The sequence below is a fragment of the Indicator indicator genome, chromosome 8, assembly GCF_027791375.1.
Source record: "Indicator indicator isolate 239-I01 chromosome 8, UM_Iind_1.1, whole genome shotgun sequence".
Lineage (NCBI taxonomy): Eukaryota > Metazoa > Chordata > Aves > Piciformes > Indicatoridae > Indicator > Indicator indicator.
In genome coordinates this window covers 16,446,611-16,460,644 of record NC_072017.1, presented here as the reverse complement: position 1 = coordinate 16,460,644, position 14,034 = coordinate 16,446,611, and the positions used below count along the sequence as shown (strand labels likewise).

The 14,034-nt window shown below is 35.6% G+C and overlaps 1 protein-coding gene across 1 annotated transcript in view; it reads right to left on the bottom strand.

Moving 5' to 3' along the window:
* Nucleotides 1-1,283: 1,283 nt before the first annotated feature.
* Nucleotides 1,284-14,034, bottom strand: part of VEGFC (vascular endothelial growth factor C) — a 70,409-nt gene continuing 57,658 nt past the window's right edge. The window contains 4 exon segments of the mRNA XM_054383316.1: nucleotides 1,284-1,432; nucleotides 5,774-6,104; nucleotides 6,364-6,473; nucleotides 8,226-8,377. Of these exon segments, the coding sequence (XP_054239291.1) occupies nucleotides 1,318-1,432; nucleotides 5,774-6,104; nucleotides 6,364-6,473; nucleotides 8,226-8,377 (708 nt within the window). The 3' untranslated portion in view covers nucleotides 1,284-1,317.

Here is a 14,034-nt window from a genome sequence, read left to right as displayed (position 1 = left end):
GGCCTCTCAGAAACAATATTCAGCCATCAGACATACGATGGAAAGTGTGAACTCTCAAAATGCCTCTCATCCTGGCTACCTGACAGCCTGTCTCAACCCACAGTGAGGACTCAGTAATCAAATTACGTTTCCTTCTGTTTTAGGAACTTATACCTAAATACACAAGAATTTTGAACGGACTGTTTGAATAGTTCTATGCACACTGCTCTTGCCATGCAAATTAAAAATCTTACCTCTTTTTAGAGTTGTAGATGTTTGATTTTGCATTCTCTTTAATAAAGAGAAGTCATTGACAATTTTTAGTGAAGGAATTATGTCAATCCATACCAGACTGGCAGAAGTCCTTTCATGCTCCCATTGGAATATATTTTTTCTCCTTTGCACACACGTACATTGTTGATCAAAATATCTGAATGACTATATGAAAGAGTAAAGTGCACCAAAGCATTCTGAATTATTTAGTTGTAAATTTTACGATACGGCATGTAATACTAAATAAAAAGCATACTTGGTATTTCCACTTTCATACTGATAACCTTCAATAGAGATTTTATATTACTCTTTAGTAATGCTAAAAAGAAATCATAGAAAGTGAAAATATTGGAATGTGAATAGTTTCTGGTGCCCCTTAAACACAGTCCTTACCCTGAGGCAATGTACAGGATCTCCAATGCTTTAATTAATTATTAATTCTATTTAGTTTGCTAATTTTGTTCTAGAGACAGAAATATCACTGGGTCATTCTATTTCAAATAACATATACAACAGGTATGAGAAAATGTCAGTAATTTTCCTTTCATAAAAGTGCATTCTCTTAATTGCCTTTCATCCTTTTAAGAACCCTGGTAACGTTGAATTGTAGTTCCTTTCTTCAGGCAGATGATTAAACATTCTCACTATTATATAATACGATTTCCATTTTATTTTAAACATACTTTGCATGATATAAAAATATTGATCACAGTGAGCTTTAACAATTGTTACTGCTATAAACAGAAATGCTGCACAATAGTTTTAGTGGAAATAAATTATATAGTCATTATCTCTTAAAAAAAAAAAATCACAAGAAGGAGAACCTAGGCTGTTTGGTCATTGGCAGAAAATAAGTCCTTATTGAGTTCTTTACAAAACATGAACCCCAGTTATCTTCTACATTTGCTTTCCACATCTCCAAGAAAAGCACAAGGTGTCTGTCTCTGAAAGCCCCACAGGGTCCCTGGTGAACATTTAATTCCAAATAGTTGCACAGTTTCTGTTGTTCTTTTTTTTGTTCTAATGGGAAAATACACCCCAAAACAGCAAGTAGTGCTCTCTTCACTAATTCATATGTGGTCTTTTCCAGTATGTGGGTACGCAGCGGCACACTTCTTCACTGAAATAAAATCCAGCCTCACAGCGTTTCGTTCGCACTGTGCACGGCGGTCTGTAACAGCTAAAGAAATGAAAAAAGTGGCCATTAATATAGTGTCATCATTGATATTACCTTGGCATAGAAATCCATGTGCATTTTGATTGCCACTTCTTCATGGGATATTTAATTCCTGCAAACGTCCGTTTATGTTCTTGCAAATAGTTTTACCTGGACTATTCTTCACAAAAGACAATGAAAGAATACTGAATGCTATTGAAGAGAACTTATTCCACTGCAACAGTTACTCATTAATATTTTTAACATGTTGCCTGGTTGTAGTCTTAATTAGCATTTTTTAGATTTAATTTTGACAACACTCATATCTTTCTGTACTCAAATTAGCTTGCTATGACCTACTGAATGCTGTCAGTTTGAGGTGGCAATCCAGAATCACGTGATAATCAAATCTGCCATCTTCTTACCCAGGAGTTTCTAACCTTATTCACTAATGCAATAAGCCTGAGAAAGATTTGTCTACTTATGTTACACTGTGACTCTGATCTTGAAAATGAGAACATCCTTTCTAGTTGCAAACTCCCATAGCCACTCTGAGGCCAGTGGGAATGTATCTACACTTCATATTGCATCTATGTGCATTCTTAAGTAAGATCAAAGACTGGATGTTTATGATAAATCTTAAAGAAAATAGAACAGAAATAGTCCCTTTTGGAATAAACTAAGTTTAACAAATTATTAAACTGCAAGTCACATCTACCTAAGAAGCAGTAGGATTTTTCTTCAAAGATTGCTGACTGAAAAATAGAACTTATACAAAGATAATATCTGTGGTTGTCCCTGAACTCTTCCTTTTCCTATTTTATTTTTCTATTAAAACAAGAACTTGACCTAAAATAACCTTACAATAACAATGCTAAATACTTTCTGGTGTATAATGGAGACAAAGTACAAGTCTGAGGTTTTATTTTTTTTTTCCCAGACACTGGCAATGAGCCAGAAGACAAAAGTATATGTTTTGACTTTCAACAAAGTTTTACATAAAACTTGCATTTAAATAATGTGTGCCTGCTTGTGAAACACTGATATGATGATTTATTACTATAATTCATATGTCAGTTCAAAGACAGCACAGTACACTGTACTAAGGCAATGTCACTATCCTCTTCTCTAGGTCATTCCTATTTCAAGCTTGTGGATACCCTTACTATCATTACAAGTCAGTAATTAGTTAATATGTCCTCTGCTTGTTTGGGATACCAAGTTACTACTCTGCAATAATTTGTTTACAAGGTGAGGTCTAGATTACAGTTACATTAATGCACACCAGGTAGTTCAACCAGTGAATATGGCTATGAGGAAAACAATATGGAATGAGGAAGACTGCAAACGTGACATTTATTAACTAGCCACATCTTGTTCAGTGTTTTCAATGTCATTAATCATAGATTAGCTCACCAGTGTGATCTCTGTAATTAAAGGAGTAACATTATTTTGTGCCACTTAATAGACATTCCCTCGGGAATCTCTCAAAGTCTTACTGATCTTTTGCACAATAAGGTTTGGAAATCACTATAAAAGGTAACAAAACTATCTGTCAAAGGATCTAATACTCTGAGCAAATAGGCAAACAGGAGGAGGTCTGTTCTGGGAAAACAAGGTGCAATGGATGACACACTAAATTCACTTGCCTTTTCCCTGTCTCTGACATAGCATTTAGACTATTTCATGTACTGAAGGATCATAAAATGAAATAAGAGAAAGATAAGAAAAAGACAAACTCTTATTTTGTACACAATTAAAAGCAGTCACGTAATTATTAAATATGTGGAGTTCACTTTGTTTGGGATTCATATCTCCTTGTGAACTGTGAGCTTCAACTTAAGTTACAGTTGAGAGTGCTATTATAGAGCATCACTCCCATGTGAGTTTATGTCTAGCAGCAGTCAAGGTCAGGTTATTGCAGTCTTATCCTTATTTGGGAGATTTCAACAGAGCAAGAAACCCCCTCTGCTCCTCTAAAATACTTTGCAGCTGAAGTGCCTGGTTATCAGGCCCTGCAAAACTGACCAAAATAAATTTTTGAGGTGATAGCACAGGGTGAATAGCAGTGGAGGCATTGTAACTACATAAATGTGGTTTCCTTAGGAAACTCTGCTGAACAATAGGCCAGGTCTTTCAAAAGATTTGGGCTGAATGTTGTTTACAGAGTGTTTTCATGTGACAGATGTCTGTTTTGATGAGGGCAATCTGAGCAAGTTGGAGGTAAGAAAGATGTTCAGTCAGTATATACAGTGCTGGGTGAGTCAGTTTCAGCTTTCTCTTTATGGTCAGTGTGAATTTTTGCTACTGAATGCCCAGGTTTGTAATTTTGGGTAGATTAACAACTCCATTATGAGGATGAGCTTGAAGTAGAAATGCTACTTTCAGTGGTGGTATTAGCCTGATCACCTCAAAAGTATGGAGTTTGGTTTTTTTTTTTTTTTATCTTACTTATTTTCTTCTTTCTTCACGTCCTGTGCTTTGCAAATGACTTTGTATCTTTTTCCTCTGGAGCAGGGTAAATCATTAGAGGTAAAGGTATTTTAGGTACAGTGCATAAAAACTTTGGTGCTTCAATCCCAGAACCTATGAGGCATGCTTCTCTGCACAGGATGCTGTCTAGGATGTGGTCACAGGATTCTGTTTATGTCCAGGTATCGAGCACCTTGAACAAACCTGTAGAGACTTGCCTCCATTTATGTGATCTCATAAGAGTTAGGTATCTTTCTTTAAAAAACAGGATGCTGCAAGTTTTTCACTCCTTTTTGAGAAAGTTTGTGGCAGACAGAATGTAAGAAACCTGTTACTGGTTGTAGAGTAGCACCGCAGACACATCTTTTTCTCCAAACAAAGATGAGCTGCTTAGAAATTGATCTGTACTCAACTATAACATCACACAGAAAAGCTAGGCTCAATTCTCTCTTTCAGATATTAAGTCTTTATATCAATAGAGGTGGCATCAGATATTTAATATGGCATTTCTTAGCTTTTGAAACAGCTGACTTTTCCAGCTGTGATTGTTCTTTTGACATACACATGATTTCTAGGTGTAGCACTGCTGGAACTGCACACTGGAGTAGTACTAGGTAAGGCTTTGTAACGTAATAAAGCTCATGTGATCATGTTGGCGTTTTTTCACTCTGCAAACATGAAATTGAAATAACTGAGTCATACAGAAGAAATCATTTCTTATGGTTGTAATAGCTCTTCTGTTTCAATCAAAGACCTAACATAGGAAAACACATAATACAAGTTATTATTAATCTTTCCCTCTGTTTTAGAGACTTCAACACAGATGCCATTCCTAATATTGGACATTTTTTCTTTATTTAAGAGAAACATATATATATATATATATATATATATATATATATATGGCAATGTAATTAGCTGGCATAAATATATGTTACATTGAAAAATACATAATGTTTACTTTCCATAAACAACAAATCACTACAAACATTTAAATGTCTCCCTTTGCTATTTTCTATTTCCAGGGCCTGGACACTTCTGAAGTTATTTGTCATTAATATAACAGAAATATTTTCCATACAATTAAAAGTGATCTTGCTGCTCCAAATGGCACTGTTTCTATTTTAACAAATTCACTTTAAAGGAAAATGTTCCTTACGAATTATACAAAGCAGAAATAATATTGCTTGTTTCTCAGAACCTGAAGTAATTTAGGTTGTTATATACAGACTGCTACTGCTATGGGTATAGAAATAATGGAAGTTCCTGTGATACATAAAGTAATTACAGAGTTTTCTTCCTCACCAAATCCTACTTAAATGATGAATGTGGGTCATGTGGTTTACAGTTATATATGCCTACTTTTCACAGAAGTCACACAGAGCTATGCACTCATGAATCCTTAGTATCAGATGAGTGATCTACTCTATGATCCTGCTCTACTAGTGGGGTTGGACTAGATCATCATTAGCAGTTCCTTCCAACCCCTACCATTCTGTGATTGCATGTGAGTAACATGATGGATCAGGAAAAAATTTAGGAACTGAAAATTCTAATTAGGAATATTTGAGTTATTTGAATTGAACTACTTGGTGGAAAATAAAGTGAGATTTTAAATAGCATAAAACCCCACAGTGCTTAAACTTGCAGCTCATTTCATCAAAAGGAAAAAAAATTAAAATCACATGAAGTAGTAGTAAGGTACAGGAAATTAAACATGATTTCAAATACTCATTCTGCCTAGTTGTCTCGTAGAGATGGTAAAAGTCATAGAAGACAAACTGAATTGAAGACGGGCCGTTTACTTAAGACTACAAAGCATTCATTCAACAAGACACAACCCAAATTTTTATACCATAAACACAAGGAAAAGGCTAAAGACTGAGTTTTTACCTGCATGTCTGGTGGTGGAACCTCTTTCCTTTTAAGAAGCATTTATTAGGAGATTCTATACATTCACAGATGCATTTTGCAGGATTTAGTGGCTGATGTTTAGGACAGGTCTTTTTGCATACACACTGGCACTTAGCTTCATCAAATTCCTTGTTGGGCCCACAGGAAGCAGGGAGGAGTTTGTTTTTGCACATGCACTGACACGAAGATCTGTCTAATTCTTTGTGAGGTCCACAGCTTGAGGGCCGCAAGCCTCCTTTGCAGACACATTGACAGGTTTCTTCATCCAGTTCTTTGTTTGGTCCACAAATATGGAATCCTTCAGATGTGTCTAAAATACAGCAGAGAAGTTGCTGCACAATTATCAGAAGTTTGTGTCTACCCTTCACCTATTTCAAGTGAAGAAATTACAGCAAATCCATACCTTTTCAGGTGTTTTAAGAGCAAGCATATGTCAAAAGAGAAGCAACAACCAGTCATGTCACTGATAAAGAAAACCATTCAACTATTTAATTTTCATGCTTTTAATGTATCCTTTAGGAAAATCAAAACATGGAACTGCATTTAGATCTTCAAGCAAAACTGCTTACCAGAATCTCCAAGGTGAGAGGAGAAACCAAAATCATGCTGTGACAAACATCTGCAAATTTGGTTATTCCAAATATGATTTTTTGGACAGGTCTTGTTTGCCATATGACACCTGTGGAATGAAATATACTGCTGATTTATCATAAGAACTCAAGAAAAAAAAATAGAACAATTTTAGGTGCTGATAGCTTTTGCTTCCCTCCTTTACAAAAATCTTTCTAAGAGCTTCAGCTCATTCATGATCTCATTTTTAACTCCTATCAAATCCATTACTAATTAAGGTTCTCAAGAATTTTCAACCACATACTGAAGATAACTTCTCACATTTCAAGTTTTAGCTCTGACTTCTAGAAGCTGATATTTGTACTTTCCTAATGTAGTTTGGAAACAGATCTAACCCTTGAAGGTATGCCTCATACAGAAAATAGACCAGTATAAAAGACATTTACATGCCAAATACTGCATAGGTGGTAATAGGCATAAATTTTTATGTTTTTTTTTAAGTATAAAAAGGTTTTCAAACATATATATGTCAAAAGACAGTTGATAATAGTTTCTGAATGAAAGCTGTGAAGAGAAACTCTGATTTCAAAAAATGAAATAATCTGATCAGATTCCTTTCCACTTTACATGGAGGTTATGTACCATCAACTGCCTCTTTCTCATGAGCCACTCAAGTCTTGGGCAGCTTTCTTGAACTGAGAGATTTGGACTTCAGCAGTGACACCTCTTCACTTTAGAAATGAAATACAATAAACAATGGAACAGTTAAGTGCTCTTTTCCTGCAAGAGATTTGCAGCCAAGGTAGTGGTACCAAAGAAAGCAAAAAATCTTAAGAGCAGCTGGTGCCTTTTTAAAGAATGACTGCACTAAGCAAGCAGGTACACCATAGATGGAATATTTATTTAACATATTATCTCATCTTCCTTGATTGCAATTTCTCTATCATGGCAAGTGACACTACAACTTTTAACAAGTCATGCCTAACTTCATGCATCCAGACTGTGTCACTTACTGTTTCTGTAGTATTTCTAAAATCCTCAGCTATTAAGGCAGCACGTACATTACAATTTTAAGCACTTCTCATTCCCCTGAGCACCATTACTCATGCACTCAAAAACACAAGCACTGCGCCATTCTTCCGTGATCACCATTCAAGTACACCACTCCCCTTCACCACATTAAACAACTCTTTGCTTGTAAAGACAGTTTGTAGTTTGACACTCTGCATTGCCTCATGTTTTATCAAGCTAGCATTTCCTGATTTCATTCTGCTAATGATCTCACACTTGCTCCTTCACTTGGCACATACGTCCTTTTGCCTGCCTCATGATTCTGCTTGAGAAACAGCACAGATAATTTATAGACATATTATTGTATTCTAGTTTAAAAAAACAGTTCACACCTGGAGCAGCTTGGCTTCAGCTGGGAGCATTTCAAACTAACCACAGAAGAAGTCAGAGTGACAGTATGAAGAAAGCATCAAGCACACATAAACCCATGAGAAGATGATGTTGATACGAACCCCAAGTTAGCAGAACCTGAAGAAAACACTATGTATTTCAGCTTGAGGACTGGAGACACCCAACAGAAGGAACTAGAGCTACTTTTTCACAAATTCTACTCTTTGCTAGTACAGAAAATTAGTGGGGAATGTGGCTGAAATTTTTAAATTACTTACTGTAACATTTTAGTTAAGTTCAGGAAGGCTGATTCAGAGTTAAAAAACACTTTGCAGAAAATTTTACTAACTCTTTCCAAATCATTGCCAACTCAGCTAAAGTGATAATTTTCTATCTCTGTTCAGTGTCTTGACATTTTGTATAAACAGAGTACAACTTAAGATACAAGTCTGGTACTTACTGAGTTGGAGTTGCTGGTAAGGAACGTCTTATGATGGAATGAACTTGTCTGTAAACATCCAACTTCGACATGCATCGGCAGGACGTGTGATTGGCAAAACTGACTGTTACAGGTTTGGGGCCATGGGAAAGAGGCACTGTGATCTCAAACAACTATAAAAGGGAAAACAAAACAAAGAACTTTTTTTATAGATCAGTAAAAAATATAAGGACATACAAAAAAAGCTATAAGGAATTAAAGTTTGAGTCGATGTTTTCTATCATAACTCAGTGGCACATTCAGTTATACTGCTAAATAATCATTAAGTGCAGAATGAATACAGTAGCTATGGAATGACATTTTTAATGTTAAACCCTATTATGTGCCTGTTAGCTTACTGTAACATTTAAACTGATGCTAAAAGAGGAAAATGTACAAAAAAATCATTTTTCTTGACTTCAAATTGGCAGCCTTTTAAAACATCTAAAATGTAACATTTGGAAGGTTCTTCAGGAAGTAGGAAAATGAGAATCATTTAAAAAAAGGTTAAGCTACAACCCAATACATCAGTTGCACAACTGAAAGGCTCCTGTAAGACAGCAATATATTGGACTGAGAACAAAATGTTTTTGGATGATGGTTGGACTTGATGACCTTAAAGATGTCTTCCAAGCAAAATGATTCAGTCCCCAGAAGAACACATGATCTGACAGTAGTAGGGATTAGGGCTGTTTTTTCAAAGTGGAGAGCTCTTATTGCTGAAGTTTTTAGAAAAATGTTAATAATTGTAGCACATTAAACTGCAAATTAAAGTACATTAAACAAGTGTTGCTAGAGTTGGAGGTAGATACTCAAAAGTTAAAATTAAAAAAAAAGAGACTCGACTTGTCCATGCTGTCCTGTATCTTTGTGTTACCAACACTGCATTTTCAGGAAACCAGTAGAAAACAGCAGCTGAAGCAACACATGATAGCATAGAGTATATAGAGTATTATATACAAAAAAAAAGCTTACAGCACACAAAATCACAGTCAAAGCTCTGCCCTAACCTCTTCCACAGAAGCCAGTATCATAAACAGAAGTCAGTAAAATCCTGTTAATCTCAGTATATAACACTTACTAATGGAAGCTCCATGTAACTGAAGAACATTTGAAAGCCATACACAACCAATGCGTTTCACAACAACTTCAATGCCATTCAGTCAGTCTGAGGCCAGATGGCAAGTGGTCCAGTCTTTCTCACCATTTCTAGTATTTCTCTTCGAAGTACTGTGTTCAGTCCTCGTCTTCCTGGGTCTCTGCCCAACGTGACATTTCTCCATGCCAGCCTTCCCTCATTTCCACTCCTTTGCCTTTCAGCCAGCTCACAGCTTGGTTTCCCTTCCCTCTTTTTGGGCTCCTTATCATGACTTCTAGCATTCAGGCACACACACATCTTCTACCAGCTACTTTCAGATCAGCCAGGTTCCTTCCTTCCCAACAAGATAAAGGTGGGTATATATGGATAACAGATTCTTCCTACAAGATGGAATTTAGGTGCCTAGATTGAAAACTGCATTAGATTTTTATCTAGTGTGTTCTAGCTACAAATAAATCCAAGTCTCCTATGTCTTTTTTTTAATGCTTAAAAGTATGTAGATTTTCTCAAAGATCACGATACACATATGCCTAGCAGAAATAAACAAGTATCATGTTTAACCTAAAATAAGGGAACATGATTATTTTTTTCAAGTTAAAAAAAAATTAAAAGTATCTAAAAGAAATTTGTTTTTAATGATGAAGCCATATACATTTCTTTCTCACTTGGATCTAAGAAAAAGCAGAACCATCACTTCTGTTCAAGTTTTAAAGCAAGAAGCTAAAAAGCAAAATCAACACATGAAGCTGAGTCAGGTGTCTGGCACAGAAAATTTAAACCCCTGTTGTTAAAGAGTATCTAAGTCAGACTGAGAATGAGAGTAGAGTTTATAATGGAATATTTTGGATAATCTTAATATTAGGCTACTTACACTAGAGATGTTTACAATTTGACAAGATTATGTGTGACCATAAAAGTTTCTTTCTCCAGTCTTCTCTGTTATGAAAAATCTGAAGAGCCTTGTACAGTAAAATGGCCTGTGTAAAAATTGTGTGCTAAAACCATGAAAGTTATTGGTATTACACAGGTCTTTAAAAAGTTTTGGTTATAGGACCTTTTTCTAAAATTGATTTTAAAGGATATTTATTTTCTGTAGTTCCCACTGACCATTATCAAGGAGACTGTCAACCTCGCCAAACTTGAAATGTTCATCTGTGGAAACGAAGGAAGGTAATTTTCCTTCACACATTTGGATTACGCAGTCTGTAATAAGATATATTTTAGGCTTAACAATTTCATTACACTGCATCAGCCACAACTAAAAGGCAGCACACCCTATAGGCCCAAATGTCAGTTTCTTGTTCTTGTGTCTTCTGCCTCCCACTACAGACAGGTGTATAGTGAAAGAACTTTTCAGACTCATACAAAGGTGAGTAATTGGATCACATTTACAATTATGTGTCCAACTATAAAAAATTATTTTCCTTGGATATGCATTCATTTACACAAAAGCTTTTTAAATCCATGAAGATCAGGGCATATGCTTTGTACTGTACTTCTCATGTGAGAAGCATGGCAAGAGGACACTAGGCAAAAATGTCTCTGAATAGCTCTACTCAAGAAGACCTGGCCTTTGGCACTCCACAATCTGCAATTACTGTGATGCAAAGTGCACCAGTCCCCCTTCTTCCCAACCTTGTTATTTCTTCAGCCATTCTTGCAAGAGCTTCTAGGCCAGAGCTGCATGGTCCTGCAGACCAACCTGTAGCAGGCTCTTTTCAGTTCCCATACTGGCAGGGGCTCTTCCTTTATCCATTTATAGAGCTGGAGTGGAGAAGAGAAATAAGGGTGGGACCAGAGTGTGGTCTTGAACCTAAAGCTCAGCACGATTTTAACCTTAAACCATACCAAAAAAACTAACAGCAATCTGAATGTTTTACCAAAAGTACTATCAGAATTCCTGTTAAAGAGTATTACCATATATTCCTCATCACTGACCCTTAAAAAGGTGTCTATTTTTGATTCACTGCATTGATAAGTTCCTTGTTTAGACTGGGACTTCATGAATTTCTATACAAAATTTTTCTTTGTTTCACTGACTAAATTAATTTATTCAGAATAATTATCATATGATGATCACCACATAAAAGATTATTTACTTTATGATCACTTTCTGAAATACAAAATCATCAAAACTGTAATTTTCATATCAGAATGAGGGAAGCTTGTCATTCTAGATACTTTTCAAATACAGGATTCATGCATGATTTTTTCCCCCAGATTTACTTTAACTACTACATTCTTCTGATGGACTGTGGTTTATTTTTGAAAGTTTCCCTTAAACTGTCTGACTCTCAGTTTCCATAACTTGTGACCTTTGCTGTTCCTAAAGTGCCTGTAAGGCTGGCCAAATGTAACCAGTGTAACAGAGCACAATGTATCTACAACAATTTTCAAGGTAAGGACATAAGATTGTTTGATTTCAGAATTTAAACATCTCTATAGTGGAAAGAATAAAAAGAAGCTATTTGAAAAATGGTACATCACTGTTACTTATTTCATTCTTTCAAGGCTTATGTGTGATATAAAAGGCAACTTGATATAATACATTTCATACCTGTTTAATATGTTCCTTACTCTATCTTTCCATAATTGAATCACTTCCCTCTTTCCCTCTTGAAATTTTAACAAAAAACATTTTTAAGTTTTACTGATCCATCTCCTGCTATTAATAGTACCCCTACAATCATCAGTCTGAAATAGAAAATACATTAAAAGAGGAATAAGCGACAGAGTTCTAAACAACTGAAAATTATTGTGACATATGCATCTCCAAATTGTGTGAAGGAACAATATGTACATCTCAAATACAGCAAACAACTTTGATCTGTTAACTTTTTCTGTGAGAAAAGCTTCTCTAAATCTAATTTCGAATTGCTTGGAAAGACATTTTACCTTGAGGGACTATTACTGTAACCACGAAACACTTTTACATCAAATGATCTGAAAGAAGCCAAAAAAACTGTCCATCCTGCCAGCCAAGAGGAAGAAAGGAAAGAGATGGCTCTGACATCTGCTCACTGCTTCATTTAAACCTATAAACAAAGCACCTATAGGCGGGGCATAAAAAAGTACAGTGGAGGGACAGGCTGCTGCTGCACCAGGTAGTTGCAATCTTTGTAACTGCTGTTGAATCAGTCACGTCAAGGAAACCAGGAACAGCTGGATGATTAACAACAAATTAGAGAAAAAAAACACTAACATAAACACACCACAAAACCCAGTCAACCACCTTCCCCCTAGACCTATATTGGACAAGCCACCACTTACAAAGTTGGGCTACTACAGTGTCAGGGATGAAGGAGAAGAAAAAGATCTACCATCTTTTATGAATTAGCTTAAAGGGCCCTCAAATATTTTCATACACCTTGTACCACATCTTAATTAAGAAATTATCTCATGTCCCAGTTGCAATTGTATAAACATTCCTCAGCAACTACAGAAACAGCTTTTGTGAAAAAATGGTATTAAACCCAAACCTGGTATCAAACCCAAAAACTGTTCTGTTTTTGCTCTTGATAAAGTTACGCAGCTAGAAAAGAGGAACGCAGCTCAAGCTACAGAACTAGAACTATTGACCTCTCTCTGGACCGCCAGTGTTTCACAAACCAATCTGGGAACATCTGACCTAGTCCATTCTGGCAATCCACAATTTGCTCCCCATAAAAATAACCTCTCTGATTAGCTCTTTTCTTTTTAATTAAATTTTGATGAAAGATGATATCAACCTTATTTAAATTTTAATGTCTGGAGCCAATGTTAAAGCTTGCCCTTTAGTAAGACCTCCAGATGAAAAGTTAATTTCCCACTAAGAACTTTTTCTGCAGGGTGAGCAGCATGAAGTTATCTTGCAGCGTTTATGCAACAAATATAAAGACACAAAAATGGTGGTCTACAAAAGGACAGAAGATGCCTGGTTACTAACCATTTGTTCTCATTTAATTCAAGAAATAAAAGGAAAATGGTAATGAAAATAATTACTCAGAAGTATCTTGAATCCAATACTCTTTTCTTCCTAATTTTCATCTAATATAGGGTAAGCTCCCTCTCAAGAAGGCTCAAAGTATGAAGAAGTTTCATGAGAGATGAACAATATTTCCATGGGCTGCAATTTTATAGATGACTCTGTAGTTGTGTATTTTCATTATGAATAAGCACTGCATCTTCAGCTAAATCAATCTAGTTGAATAAGGAAGCAAGATTTACGCTAAAATTAGTTTTCTTTAAAGCATCACAAAGATGAGGTAGAAAGTGAAAAAGCCCACAACCAACAAAAAACTTGGCAAATACTGTAACAAATGCAAATTAGCAAACATGTTGAAGAATGACTATTTTACATGATTTTTGACAGAAATGTTGTTCTAAGATATCTGTGATATAGCTGCTTAGAATAATGCATGGTCTTCCTTTAAAGACAGCTCATAGGCTCAATTTATAATCTCTGCACACTCCAACATGATCACTAGCCTTCATTGAACTTGAAGAATAAACACTGCACATACACCTAAGGAAGGTGCACTAAAACAAAACATATGGGTGCCTTATACTAATATCTCTTAATAGAGTAAATTTCAGTTCCAAAAAGGCACTATTTGCAGCATGTATCCTGTCTGCACATGTCCTGTAACAGTCTTCATTGATAAAAATGAAGGGTATTTTTCCAGAGTGCTTGTCTACAGTAGATGCAAAAAA